Source organism: Triticum urartu, unplaced genomic scaffold (genome assembly GCF_003073215.2).
Source record: "Triticum urartu cultivar G1812 unplaced genomic scaffold, Tu2.1 TuUngrouped_contig_5757, whole genome shotgun sequence".
In the NCBI taxonomy this organism is placed as follows: Eukaryota; Viridiplantae; Streptophyta; class Magnoliopsida; order Poales; family Poaceae; genus Triticum; species Triticum urartu.
This window is the reverse complement of record NW_024116458.1, coordinates 10,099-23,292: the sequence shown is the minus strand read 5'-3', so window position 1 is coordinate 23,292 and position 13,194 is coordinate 10,099. Positions and strand designations below refer to the sequence as shown.

At 43.1% G+C, this 13,194-nt stretch overlaps 2 protein-coding genes across 2 annotated transcripts; both read left to right on the top strand.

The window, feature by feature from the left end:
* Nucleotides 1–6: 6 nt before the first annotated feature.
* On the top strand, nt 7–4,076 carry LOC125529666 (proline-rich receptor-like protein kinase PERK1). Its single transcript, XM_048694090.1, has 8 exons — nt 7–160; nt 822–1,322; nt 1,957–2,043; nt 2,149–2,219; nt 2,478–2,554; nt 2,738–2,885; nt 3,292–3,453; nt 3,591–4,076. Exons 1-8 carry the CDS (start codon nt 46–48, stop codon nt 3,918–3,920), a joined length of 1,491 nt encoding a protein of 496 aa, XP_048550047.1. The 5' UTR covers nt 7–45; the 3' UTR covers nt 3,921–4,076.
* A 1,455-nt stretch (nt 4,077–5,531) lies between these two features.
* Nucleotides 5,532–9,365, top strand: LOC125529667 (ras-related protein Rab7). Its single transcript, XM_048694092.1, has 7 exons — nt 5,532–5,769; nt 5,892–5,918; nt 6,017–6,116; nt 8,306–8,452; nt 8,540–8,620; nt 8,711–8,856; nt 9,013–9,365. Exons 1-7 carry the CDS (start codon nt 5,717–5,719, stop codon nt 9,080–9,082), a joined length of 624 nt encoding a protein of 207 aa, XP_048550049.1. The 5' UTR covers nt 5,532–5,716; the 3' UTR covers nt 9,083–9,365.
* The last annotated feature ends 3,829 nt before the right edge of the window (nt 9,366–13,194 follow it).

Here is a 13,194-nt window from a genome sequence, read left to right as displayed (position 1 = left end):
GGCGGGCTGATCGCGCTGCTGCTCGCCAGCCTGCTCTGCTTCTGCATGCTCAAGAAGAAGAGGCGGCACCACCCGCACCACCCTCCGCCTCCCCCGCCGCCCCACCACCTGCACTACTACGGGCACCCGCCGCCGCCGCCGCCCCCGCCGCCGTTCAAAGGTGAGATGGCAGCTGTGCACCCTCCATGACTCTTTGTCTCGGAGCAGATACAGTACCATACAGATCTCATGTGCGTTCTTTGTCTCACTAGCAAGGCACATCGCTGTCGCTTGCAATTATCCCGCTGTTCTTGGCAAATGTGCGTTGGCTTGTGACGTACAAGTATGACTTACGTTCCAGTTTTTTGGTGCCTTCAAGATGGGTCCTCTTTTAATCATGCTATTATGGCGTTATGGACATAAAAATATCAAAATTTCCGTCAGAAATATATTAGTACGTCTTAACCTATATGTTTATTAATATATTAGCATGGCTAATTTTAGTATGGGGTAGTCATCACAGGAAGCTTCATCTTTGTTTGCTATAATCCAAACGGGCAATTTCGAGAAAAGGATAAAATAACCACTAGGTCTGCATATTTTTTCATTCTTCTTCATGGAATCTGATTTGTACAAGGCAAATCTGTGAGGGAAAGTATGTTCTCCTTTTCGAAGTGTGTTAGTAACTTAGTATCAGAAATGTAAATGTGTCTACTTCATTCTTAAACTTCGTGCAATCATTTCTTGTTTATTAGATTTTGTAACAGGGGAATCCATTTGTAATTATTATTTTTCAACACGAGTCACTCTCATCTTTAATTATGATTCTTGTTCTTCTGCAGGGGATCAATATGGGTGGCAGCATAATGCCCCTCCGCCACCCCCTGATCATGTTGTGAAGATGAATTCACATCCTTCCACTAAACAGCCGCCGCCTCCGGTCAATGTAAACAGCAGTGGTTCGGGTTCACATTTCTCAGGCGGCGGTGAGAATCGACCCCTGCAATCACCGTTTGGCAACGCCCTCAGCTTCTCGAAATGCACTTTTACTTATGAAGAGTTGGCTGTGGCGACCAATGAATTCGCCGATGCTAATCTTCTCGGGCAAGGTGGCTTTGGATTTGTTCACAAAGGAGTGCTGCCAGATGGCACAGAAGTTGCCGTTAAGCAATTGAGAGATGGAAGTGGGCAGGGAGAGCGTGAGTTCCAGGCAGAGGTTGAGATTATCAGCCGAGTACATCATAAACATCTCGTGACGTTGGTTGGTTATTGCATTTCTGAAGATAAGAGGTTGCTTGTCTATGAGTTTGTTCCCAATAACACATTAGAATTCCATTTACATGGTATGTTTTCTCACTATGTTTCAATCATGATTGTTTCTTCTCTCTCAGAATGCTCTTTAATCTTGTCCGAGAAAGTGAACTATGCCATCTTTTGTATTTTTTGGTTCCATATTTTGTACCCATGAATATCCTAGCTATTGCCAGTTTATCGTTATCAGTTGCCGTATGAGTTGTCGGTTAGTAATTATCGGGGTGATTTACAAAGTTAAATCTGTGGTACTACATGATTTAAATTATTATCTTGGCTATGAAAAAGAGACCTTGTTCGAGTAAATTGACAATTTGAGCAGTTGCATTGTTCAGAAAATGAAATACCATGACTGCAAGAGAGTTTCATTAATGGTAATAATAATCACAACCAAATCCATTCCAGAAGATATCAGCTTTATCGCCACCTTTTCTTTAGTCTTTAATAACTTTCCCTGATTTTGTCAAACTGGGAAGATACAACTTTGTTTTTGCTACCACCCGAAAGGGGCAACGCTTTCTAGGTTTATTGGCTACCTTTTTCTTGAAGATTCAGAAAACATTGCTCTGAAGCTCGTGTCATGCAAAAAAGCTGCTATCTTCATTTGGTCTGTATTCTCTTGAGCATTTGTTATTGCCTTCAGGTTATTTCTCACCTCTTTTTCAGGAAGGCGTGGACCAACTATGGACTGGCCTTCAAGACTACGTATTGCTTTGGGTTCTGCGAAGGGATTGGCCTATCTTCACGAAGACTGTGAGCTCACACACACATACCTACTTGTTATGCTTTTCTTTTGCTTTTTCACATTGAAAAAGATATGTGGCTGTTCTGTCATGATTTTATTTCTGTACTTCGCAGGCCATCCAAAGATCATTCATCGTGACATAAAGGCATCAAATATTCTTCTGGATTACAGATGTGAAGCTAAGGCATGATACCCATTTTCCTTTGGGTTTCATTTCTACTGAGAATTCTGAGAGTCTTTCTTCCCCTGGTCCCAACTAAGTTTAGTTGCTAGTGTAGTGTAAAATCCTGAATGTCATTGGTTGATATGAGTAAATTTAGAAACTAAGGTTGAGAGTTGTGATAAATTGATGTGTAGCCAATCATCATAAACAGAGTTCATATCAGCCTACTAATACAAACTGTTAGATGTGTAATTCACTAAGTAAACCTTTTTTTAACAGGTGGCAGATTTTGGACTTGCAAAGTTAACCTCTGATAATAACACCCATGTTTCCACCAGAGTAATGGGCACATTTGGGTAAGTTCGATCTTCCAGTGAAACTATCCTTTTGCTTTCTGGGACAGTGAAAGAGTATCTCAAATGCTTGAAATGAGATCAATCATGATGATATATATAGCAAGAGATCGACATTGTTCTAGCTCATAATGTGCAATCTGCTGTATTATAATTACTGCCCTGATAGTCTTGTTTTCCCCTTAGGTACCTTGCACCAGAGTATGCTTCTTCTGGCAAGCTCACTGAGAAATCAGATGTCTTTTCTTTTGGAGTAATGCTTCTTGAATTAATAACTGGACGCCGGCCTGTAAGTTCAAAGCAAGCGCATATGGATGACAGCTTGGTTGACTGGGTAAGTTAAATTTGTTGTCCACCGTGCTGGTCAAATTAGTCATTGTTGTATTTTTTCTACTCATTTTCATTTATGGGTCTTTTTGGAAGAGGAGTATTTCTTGGTAAATTTTTGGTGTTTTAACTTAAAAAATACTGCAAGGGATCTATTCCTAGATAAGATTTACTGTAGTTAATCTTGTCACTAAATTCCAATCATCCTTGAGGGCTGCCTTGGGCTTCTGAAGTAACAACCATAGGATCTATTCCTTCATATTTTACTTGCTATTCGTCGACAAAATGGGCTGCCTTGACCTTTGTATTTATTCTTGTCAGAGAGTTTACCATCTTCAAGTTTTCGATACGGAGTACCTTTCTAGTAACATCTATATTTGAGTTGGATCCTCTTCCTTTCTTTCTCCTTGCAGGCAAGGCCTTTGATGACACAAGCACTCGAGGATGGTAATCACGATGCTTTAGTGGATCCCCACATGGGAATCGATTTCAATGATAACGAGATGGCAAGGATGATCGCCTGCGCAGCCGCATGTGTACGCCATTCTGCACGGCGACGCCCACGCATGAGCCAGGTACATTTCTACACTTGTTTCTCTTCTTCCCTTGTATCCTTATCTCGTCGACACAAATTCATCACTCTTTACTTCGACCTCATCCCCATTGTGTGCTAGATGGAGTTAAGCTAACCTCGATCCTCTGTGACGAACAGGTTGTTCGGGCCCTGGAAGGCGACGTGTCGCTGGATGATCTGCACGAAGGCGTCCGGCCTGGCCACAGCCGGTTCATGGGATCGCACGCCAGCTCCGAGTATGACACCAGCCAGTACAACGAGGACCTGAAGAAGTTCAGGAAGATGGCGCTCGGCACCAGCAGCTTCCAGAGCAGCCAGCTAACACCGTCCAGCGGCGAGCACGAGCAGGAGCACCAGAACCCGCCCGTCCCGAGCAGCGACGGCCATCAGCAGACGCAGGAGGTGGAGTTGGGGACTAGTACGAAGCGAGACGACGGCGACGTCGAGAGCCAGGCTTCCATGAGATGACCACTTTCCCTTTCCTTGGAGAGAGTTAACCTCAGGACATCATTTGTAAATCCACAGCATAGCTGAATTCACATAAGCTGCCAGCTGACTTGGTTGCAACGAACAAAAATGATATTTTGTTCTTGAGATATATATATAGTTCTTTTGTTAGACGCATTTACGTGCTTCCTCTGCAATTTTACTTCCGTTTGCACTGCATCTTTCCGTAGATGCATGATCATACATTGGCTGTCAGCCGTCTGAACTTTGGTGTCATGCTTGGAAGAAAGCTAACTGGCTAGCGAGATGCTGTTGAGTTCAGGGGAAGAGCCAGGGAGATACAGCAGGCATGGATTCGTTGGACCAGGCTGTATGCTTCCCCTCTCATTTGTTTTCGGTGCAGCCGAAGCATCCCAACGTCTGCTGCAGTCATGCAGCTGCGGTTGCGTTCCAGTTAGCTAGCGTATATGATATGAACATGATAAACTTTTTCCAATATAAAACCAAGTAGCATTCAGAATCTGTTGACAAAAGGTGCCGGTCGGTTTATGCAAGACCGTTGAGTTTCAATGGTGTTCTTATTGAGCTAACAAACATTAGGTGTGTCCATCTTAGCCTCGGATATGCCTCTTTTGATGTGGAAGAATTGGGCTCCTCCCAAATACAATTTTTTTGCTTGGTTGGCCATCAACAATAGGATATGGACGGCTGACCGGCTTCAGCGCAGGGGCTGACCAAACTGTAACCTTTGCCCGCTATGCAAACAAACGCCGGAATCAATAACCCACCTTCTCTTCCAATGTCGTTACCCAGTTAGAGTCTGGATAATGATCAAAACATGGCTTGGTTTACATGATGTCCATCCTACGAATTGGGGAGGCATGGTTCCTATCAAGGAGTGGTGGCGCAACATTGCTTCTGGGAGGTCACAATCTCGAAGGGCGCTTCTTTCCCTTATGCTTCTTATCTCTTGGGAAATCTGAAACGAGCGAAATGCACATGTGTTCTGCAGCACCGTGATTCCGATCGGGGTGATTGCAACTCACATCAAAGCGGAAACTTCATTGTGGTGCCTTGTCGAGGCGAAATATTTATGTAATATAATGCCGCGAGAGTGATGCTTGTTACCTGGCCTTTGGCCAAGATTCTTAAACCTTCTTATTCAAGCCATTTTCCTTGTTTCAAAAAAATAAAAATAATAAAATCTTAGCCTCAGACCAAACGACCCCTGCCTGCGTTCATTCTGACTTAACTTTCTTCGTAAAATCTGTAGCAGGTGCAGTATGAAAGAGACAACAGTTACTAGTCGGCAGTACATTAGTCCCTTCTTTCCAGCACTGAAGACACCGTGTGCACATGCATATATGTGTCACTCAGACGCGGATGAACCGTGTACAATAATAATTTTTAATTATCATACTTGTAGGTAGCACAGAGCCATCAGTTGGACAAAATCTGCCTGTCCCAATCAATCTTATTTTTTATTATCATCGACGATTAATAAATAATGAAAACAATACTGCTGTCTGTCTGTCTGTCGCTACTCTAAAAAATTGACGGAGTAATAATTCGCCCGCCCGGCAACGCGTCCACCCAAACGAAACAGGTGGAGGCGGAGCGGCGAAGCCTTCCAACAAAACCGATCTTTCTCCTTTCCCGTGACAACGGCGCGCACACACCAATCCCAAAGCAAAGCCAAGCAAACCAGACCAACACACGGCGCAAAATCTTCCGACCTCCTCCTCCTCCTCAGCACCCGCTCCCCCCTTACCCCCCGCCCCGCGCGTAGCCCCGCCCTCCGCCCCAGATCCGCGGCCATGGCGTCGCGCAGGCGAATGCTCCTCAAGGTCATCATCCTCGGCGACAGCGGGTGCGTGCGCGGCAATCACTCACGCCTTCCACCCCACTTTTGTTTTGGATTTCCTTTCGGGTGTGATGTTTCGCTGTTGTCTGATCACCCTTGCCTGCGCTTTTGTTTTTGTTCGTCGTCAGGGTCGGGAAGACGTCGCTGATGAACCAGTAAGGCCGAACGGCAATCTCTCCCTGTCCGATTCGTCTGATTCGGGTTATTTCTGTGCGGGGGGTTTGAACGATTTGGGTGGTTGGTTCCTGTGCAGGTACGTCAACAACAAGTTCAGCAACCAGTACAAGGCCACCATCGGCGCCGATTTCCTCACCAAGGAGGTCAAGATCGACGACCGCCTCTTCACTCTACAGGTTCTTCATTCAATCTACTACTGACGTGCTTGGTGCTAGTTTTATTGTTGGGCAATTAGCTCTGGGTGTATTAGAACACTAACAGATTCTATGCTGTTAGAGATGTGAGTATGTGACACTTGCGTGAAACCGAAAAGTTCCCATTCTCTGGTTAGTGTTCTGAATTCTTGAGTAGGTCCGATGATGATCAAGTTTAGTGGTAGTACTACTAAACTAGGACCCTTGTACTCTGCAGTTTGTTTATGACAGGTTGAGAAGGTTGGTTCCTGAGTTATTCAGGTCAACATAAGCGACATTTTTGGTTTATTATAGAGTTATGTACTTTTGCAAACGTTCTGCTGGTGGGTGATTATCGGATAGGTTAATGCAATTACAGATGGTTGGATTGTTTTTAGGGTAGATTTACCTTACCCAATTCGAAAGAATATACTTTTGCAAACGTTCTGCTGGTAGGTGCTTATCGGATAGGTTAATGCGATTACAGATGGTTGGATTGTTTTTAGGGTAGATTTACCTTACCCAATCGAAAGGCACATTATGTCATAAGAAATTACATCAGTTCAGCTCTAGTTCAGTTGTCCACTTGGTTTGCACTGCCTCTATATTACAATTTCTCAAGGATTAGAGGACTGAGACCGTAGTTCAGAGGGAAAAATAGTAATTAGAAACAATGCAGGGGAATTGCATGTCTGTGCATTAAGACAGAGAGAAAGCTGTCTTACACCTTCCAGTGGCCCAACACTATGTGCATGAACAAAGAAAAATAAAATCTGGCCAAGTCCAGAGGAAACATGACTTTTGCTAAGTTATGGCTTCACTAATGTGAGTTACTATTAAAAAGCTATGCAATATTACTTATATTGTAGCCATCGGTCCTATCCTTTTTTATCTTACTCTGGGGTCTCTTTCTGTTACTCTGTTACATATAGTATAATTGATGCGTCCCAATACTGCAGTACTCTGATTGTCATAAATTGATTAACACATAGGTACCATTACTCGAACTTTATGGACCATGTACCGACTTGCTTGCTTTGGTTAAGACTAAGAAATTTCCAGATTTTTATGACTGGGAATGAACTACTTTGTTGAGCTGTTATCCGCTGGCACTCAACTTTCTTAAATCTGGACTAGAGTATTGAACGTTCAGAGACCCTGCCATCTTTTCTATTTAACAGGACAGCAATGAAACAGCCTGTTCAGCTGCGTTCTCTATGGCCCATCTCTCATTCATCATATTTAAATCAAGGATATGACCATATGGGATAGCCAAACAATTCATTTATACCTATACCTGAGGTTCAGACATTTGTCTTTTTATCCCCGCCGGGTAGTTTATTTGAATAAGCATAAACAAATGATTTTTTTTTTGGAGTCCACTGTCTTTTTAGTTATACAATAGCAAACTTTGTATTTGGTATGCTGCTTGATTTGATTCTAGCTATTTTACTTGATTTACAAATTTTCCGATGGCTGTGATTACTTGATAACATTAGATACTTTTTTACAATAGCAAACTTTGTATTTGGTATGCTGCTTGATTTGATTTTAGCTATTTTACTTGATTTACAAATATTCTGATGGCTGTGATTACTAGTTGATAACATTAGATACTTTTCTAAGATGAAATGAACTGAAGTATGAACAACATTCTTAAATAATCTTGACTGCAAGTGAAAATAATTGTACTCTCTTTAAAAAAGATGGAAACAAATACGAAGAACATTCTGTTACGTTTTCGTTAATATCGGTCCAATGATTTTATTACCTAAATTATGTATTTTGCACAATTCAGTGAAGTAACTCTGTGTGCATTCACCGGACGCTTAATATGGTTGATGTTATTTTGCTAGTGCAAATGGCCTAGCTGCTTATAGTTTTTTTTTCTGTTCTGCTTTTGCGTGTATTTTGTTTTTGGTTGCTGTGAAGCCTTCATTTTTGTTGTGCTTGCTGCTGTGTGTCTTTCTTCTTCTATTGCAAAGAAGCGTGGATTGCGTGCGTTATTGGGACAAAAAAAGCGAACTAACCCCAAATCTTCACTGCCCTAGCTAGTTAATCATTACGTATATCTATAGCCTGAATATTTTTATGAGAACACTAGAATGTACATCTGTCTACTTTGTTCCTTGTGAAACAATAGTTCCACTCTCATTTAATCTTACCACATTTTTGTTTTTCCTGGAACCTAGATATGGGACACGGCTGGACAGGAACGTTTTCAGAGTCTCGGTGTGGCGTTTTACCGGGGAGCTGACTGTTGTGTTCTTGTATATGATGTCAATGTTACCAAGTCGTTTGAAAAACTCAACAACTGGCGTGAGGAATTTCTAATTCAAGTAAGTAGCTTGCTTAGTTGCCGGTCGATCAAATGTACTGCAATATGTATGGTATATTGAAAGTTTGGCCCGTCATTCCTGTTGCAGGCTAGCCCATCAGATCCAGAGAATTTCCCTTTTGTTTTACTTGGAAACAAGATTGATGTTGATGGTGGTAACAGCAGGACTGTGAGTATTCTTCGCAACAAAGTGCCTATTTTTCTTGCTTTCACTTGATATATATACTTTATGATATTTTTGAGACCACTTGTCTTTCAGGTTTCTGAGAAAAAGGCTAAAGCTTGGTGTGCTTCCAAGGGAAACATCCCTTATTTTGAGACGTCTGCTAAAGAAGGCTTCAATGTGGAAGCAGCTTTCGAGTGTATAGCAAGGAATGCTATCAAGAATGAACCTGAAGAAGATATGTAAGTTTACTTCTTGCAGTAGATGCGTTGTTTATACAAAGGGATAATTCTTACTCGATTATTTTCCTTGGAGGGGAGGGCATTTCAAAATAGCAACACGGAGATGCACTAACAGTATGTTAGCAGCTATATTGACGTTTTGCTAAATTCTTGTAGATATCTCCCTGATACAATCGACATGGGCGGTGCTGGAAGGCAACAACGCTCGTCAGGCTGTGAATGCTAGAAGATAAGGATCCCCCTCAGTTGTGCTCGCTCTTCCCGAGTTTGATATATATATTTAGTTTGAAAGCTGCTATCTTGTATCGGTTGCTACATATGGTTGTCTAGTATTCGCTCCCTTCTAGCGAGATGGGAGAAATTTCATTCATAACTTCTGATTCTTTGTATGAGCGTTAGATGGTATAGAGTTGGCATTCTTTTTAGTTTTTGCGAGGTTTTGGTTGTCGTGGTGCGTACATATCCCAGAAAGATCAAATATATATATTTATGAAGATTGTAAATGGACAGGAGAACGGCCCAATATTCGTGCTTTCCTCTTCTAACCATTTTGATGGTAGATCCAGATCTACATCTATATGGTTCATCTTTTACCCATCTATTTTCATTTCCATTCCTCTCTTCCATGGTATATATAGATCAGCCACTACGATTTTCATTTCCGTGTATTCATGCTGTTGTTTGCTGCAATGATGTGACACAAGATTGGACTTTGCAGATTCCACTCTTATGTCATGTGTAGGTCCCTAATGGTGTTCATTTATCAAATTTATGGAAGGACCATGCTCACTTTCAATGATTGCTACAGTTTGTCTTGATTTCTGTTGTTGACATCTCCAGCGAGAACATAGTCGACTACACGCTGTGCCATTTGAACTATTGGATTCGCCTTTCCTGTCAGCGCCATGCATGTGCCCAAATGCAAAACGAACTCATTTTCATTTCCTACTACAGAGCAGCAACATCTGGTCTATACTGCGTGCGGTGCTCGTGAACTTCTGAAAGTTGTGGCCATGCTGAGAGCTCCCAAAAATAAACTGCCAAATCTACAGTTTGTCCGCATCGATCAGAATTAGAAACCACAAACCAAAAGTTGTGGTAGCCGTTGCACCGTTGAAATGCATTCCAAACTGGAGCGGTTTAGTTTAGTTTCAGAAGTTAGGAGGGGGAAAAACAAATCGGAGATTGCATTAGCAGGTTTCAACCAGTGTCAGATTTTGGAAAGCCTCAGTTTGTGCAATTTTAAGCCGACAGGTATGGGCAACTTCTAGTCACCAGTGTCGAGAAATTTCCATGTTTCGAGAGGTTTCTGTAAGTGGGACGGGGTTTTGAGGGACAAGGACAACCATCGAAAGAAAACAACGCGAGAATGCCATTTATTGAAGTGGCGCATCTTGGTTTTGAGGAAATCATGCAAACTGCCATGGTCTACAAGCAGTGACGGAGCTAGATAAGAAATGCTGGAGGGGCAAAAGGCAACCCTAGCAATCTCTGAGGGGGCCATACACTATTTTTTTTTCTAATTAAGCACCTCTTAATAAAATTTCTTCAGATATTTTGTCAAAGTTGGGGAACGCTGCTGCAGGAGCACATGTAGCTCCGACAGTGTCTACAAGTCCGGTACTAGGTGTAGGTTGGGGAACGATGCCTCGGCGCTCTTCTGGACGGACTAGTGGTTGAGCAAGGGGAGGCTAGAAGACATCGTGCACAACCTCTTCGCTTTTGTTAAGAAGAAGGCCATCCGAAAGCGCATTGTGTGCAAGGTATTGAACGAAAGGTGGTGGGCGGATGTGACGCCTAATATGTACGAGAGGTGCTCAGTGAATTCATTTGGCTGGTGGATCAGCTTGACCGAGGTGTAGCTTCTTCAGGGCGTTATGGACGCTCTAGTCTGAGCATAGGAGAGCGACGCCCACTTCTCTACTCTCTCTCCGCTTACCGGGCACCCTTTGCTTGTCGGGTGGAGAACACTGGCATGGTTCAGATTTGGCGTTCCCAAGCACTCCTCGTGCATGATGTTCTCACGGCTTGTGATGAGAAACCGGTGTTGGACGGTTGATAGATTAGAATGGCGAGGCCTGGCTCATCTGGCGGAATGCCCTTTTTGTGAACATGCACCGGACACAAGTCCATCACATGCTTTGAATGCGTGCTTGCAAGATAGGTGTGGGCGGACATTCTTGGCCACAGGGGAAGGCCTCAATGGATACCCAACCATGGTTCTGAGCTAGTGACCGGTGTACTTTGATTGATTCGGGTCAGAGGCACTCGACAGATACTTGGATAGTCATGGTCCTTGTGGCGTGGACGGTATGGAAGCACCGCTATGACGTTGTCTTGAATGGGGCATCTCACTAGGTTAGCAAGGTTCTCATTTAAAGTGACTGAGGAAAAGCTAAGCCAGAGGATAGGAAGCTCCTCTGCACGGATGGATTCCTACCATCTAGGGTGGATAGTTTGTGGAATAGCGAGTAGCCTGTTTGTAGGGAGGCTGACCCTTGGGGTTGTGGGTGTGGCTTCGCTCAAATGTTGTCATGGCGCGCCAACATTTTAGTGGGTGTTTTGGTGAACGATGATCGGAGTCAAGGAAGAAGTTGTATCCTTGTTGTTAGGCAGTACCATCCAAATGCCGCCTAGATGTGGCCGTGGTGACGTGCCTCATCTGCACGATGTGTCGAAATCGAAATCGAAAGCTATGGGTCCAAGACATGCAATATGTATTGGAGTTGTGTTGAATATAGTATACGAGGTAGATTATAATTGGACTTGTAGTTGTATTGTGTTTAGATACGATATGGAGTCGTGTCCTACTAGGACATTTGTATTCTAGGTCTATCATATATAATGGGGCTAGACACACATTGTAACCTATGCCAACATAATAGCACAGAAACGCAGGGGAAGCCGGCGGCATTTGCTGGCGTCCAGGGTGACCGCGTGCGGCATTGTAGTGGTGTCATGGGGAGGAGCGTCCATAGTCAGGCCCCGGGGATGTAGCCATATTGATGAACCTCGTTAACAAATCTCGATGTCATGCTCGTGTAATTGCTTGATCCTTGGATGATCAGTAGTATGCCTTGAATTTATTCTAACAAGTGATATCATTGCTAGGCTGTTTTAAAGATCGTGGAAAGTTGATCTAGAGGAAGAAGATGCATCAAAATAAATCTGCGGGAAGCGATCGAGATGAATATCATCAGCGAGTTACCGTCGAGGCAAGAGGTCGTGCTGTGATATTCGAGCAGTAATCTGAACGAGATACGGATATTTTTTTGTTTAGCATCAATACAGACATAAACGCTCATATATACGCGCATACACTCATCCCTATGAACGCATACACGCACACCCTACCCCTATGAGCACCTCTGAGAGACTGAGCCGGCATATCATCTTGAGATTTACGAAGTCACCGTAGACGCCTCGTCGTCGACGGAAACGTCTCCTTCCACTGAAAGCACATCGCCGGTAATCCTGAAATAAATACAGAAATAATGCAAGCATCAGAATTTAAACCCTGGTGGTTGGGGATACCACTGTCCACCTAAATATCTCAACCACATGTTGATTCGCAACGAGATACGGATATGAGGCGAAAGCATCGACAGCGGCAGACGTGCGGCGATTGATCATGTTGATCCATCGGGCGAACGTACAGGCGGCGCGGCTGAAGCCAAGGCAAGCGACGCGCGGTGTGGGCTGGCCCGGCGGGGCTAGCTGGTGCGTGTGGCAACGTCGACACTAGAGATTTGTTTAGACCAAAAAAGGGAGACCGAGTCTGAGAAAAGCAATTCTCCCATGCACGGGATGTCCGGCGCATGGGAGAGCAGTTGATTTAATTTAGAGATTCGATGTCATGCAATGCATTGACAGCATGATACCGCTGGTAGTTGGTTACATCTTTCTCTGGCCACATGGCAGCACTCTGTTATGTTCTGGCTAGGTTCCACCCCCATACTTTTTTATTTTATTTCCAAGTTAAAATTTAGGACCTGTTGGCATATTTGCATTTATGACAACGAGAACTTTGATACGAGATCACTTTTGAATATATTTCAACAATTCTGAAATTCAAGCTCTGAAACATGGTGAAACAGTGTAAAATTAATAAGAATCACACAATGTAATATAATATGTAAAAAAATGTAATATAATACGCAACAGAACACGGTGAGCCATAATGAAACTGTAAGATTTTCTTTACGAAATAGAAAGAAATATTTTTAATTTTTTCGCATGGAATTAGAAAATTTATACCAAGCAAGTTTGAAGCATGATGATTTAGTTGTCTATTCTAAAAATATATTCAATATTAGTCTTGTTTTTTAAAATCTTGTC

Bases quoted from the DNA above. Each gene is read 5' to 3' on its own strand.
- LOC125529666 (XM_048694090.1), top strand. From the start codon at position 46: ATGCTCAAGAAGAAGAGGCGGCACCACCCGCACCACCCTCCGCCTCCC. The intron at 2,044-2,148 runs GTGAGCTCACAC...TGTACTTCGCAG, and splicing joins GGCCTATCTTCACGAAGACT to GCCATCCAAAGATCATTCAT. The intron at 2,555-2,737 runs GTAAGTTCGATC...TTTTCCCCTTAG, and splicing joins AGAGTAATGGGCACATTTGG to GTACCTTGCACCAGAGTATG.
- LOC125529667 (XM_048694092.1), top strand. From the start codon at position 5,717: ATGGCGTCGCGCAGGCGAATGCTCCTCAAGGTCATCATCCTCGGCGAC. The intron at 5,919-6,016 runs GTAAGGCCGAAC...GTTCCTGTGCAG, and splicing joins AAGACGTCGCTGATGAACCA to GTACGTCAACAACAAGTTCA. The intron at 8,857-9,012 runs GTAAGTTTACTT...AAATTCTTGTAG, and splicing joins AATGAACCTGAAGAAGATAT to ATATCTCCCTGATACAATCG.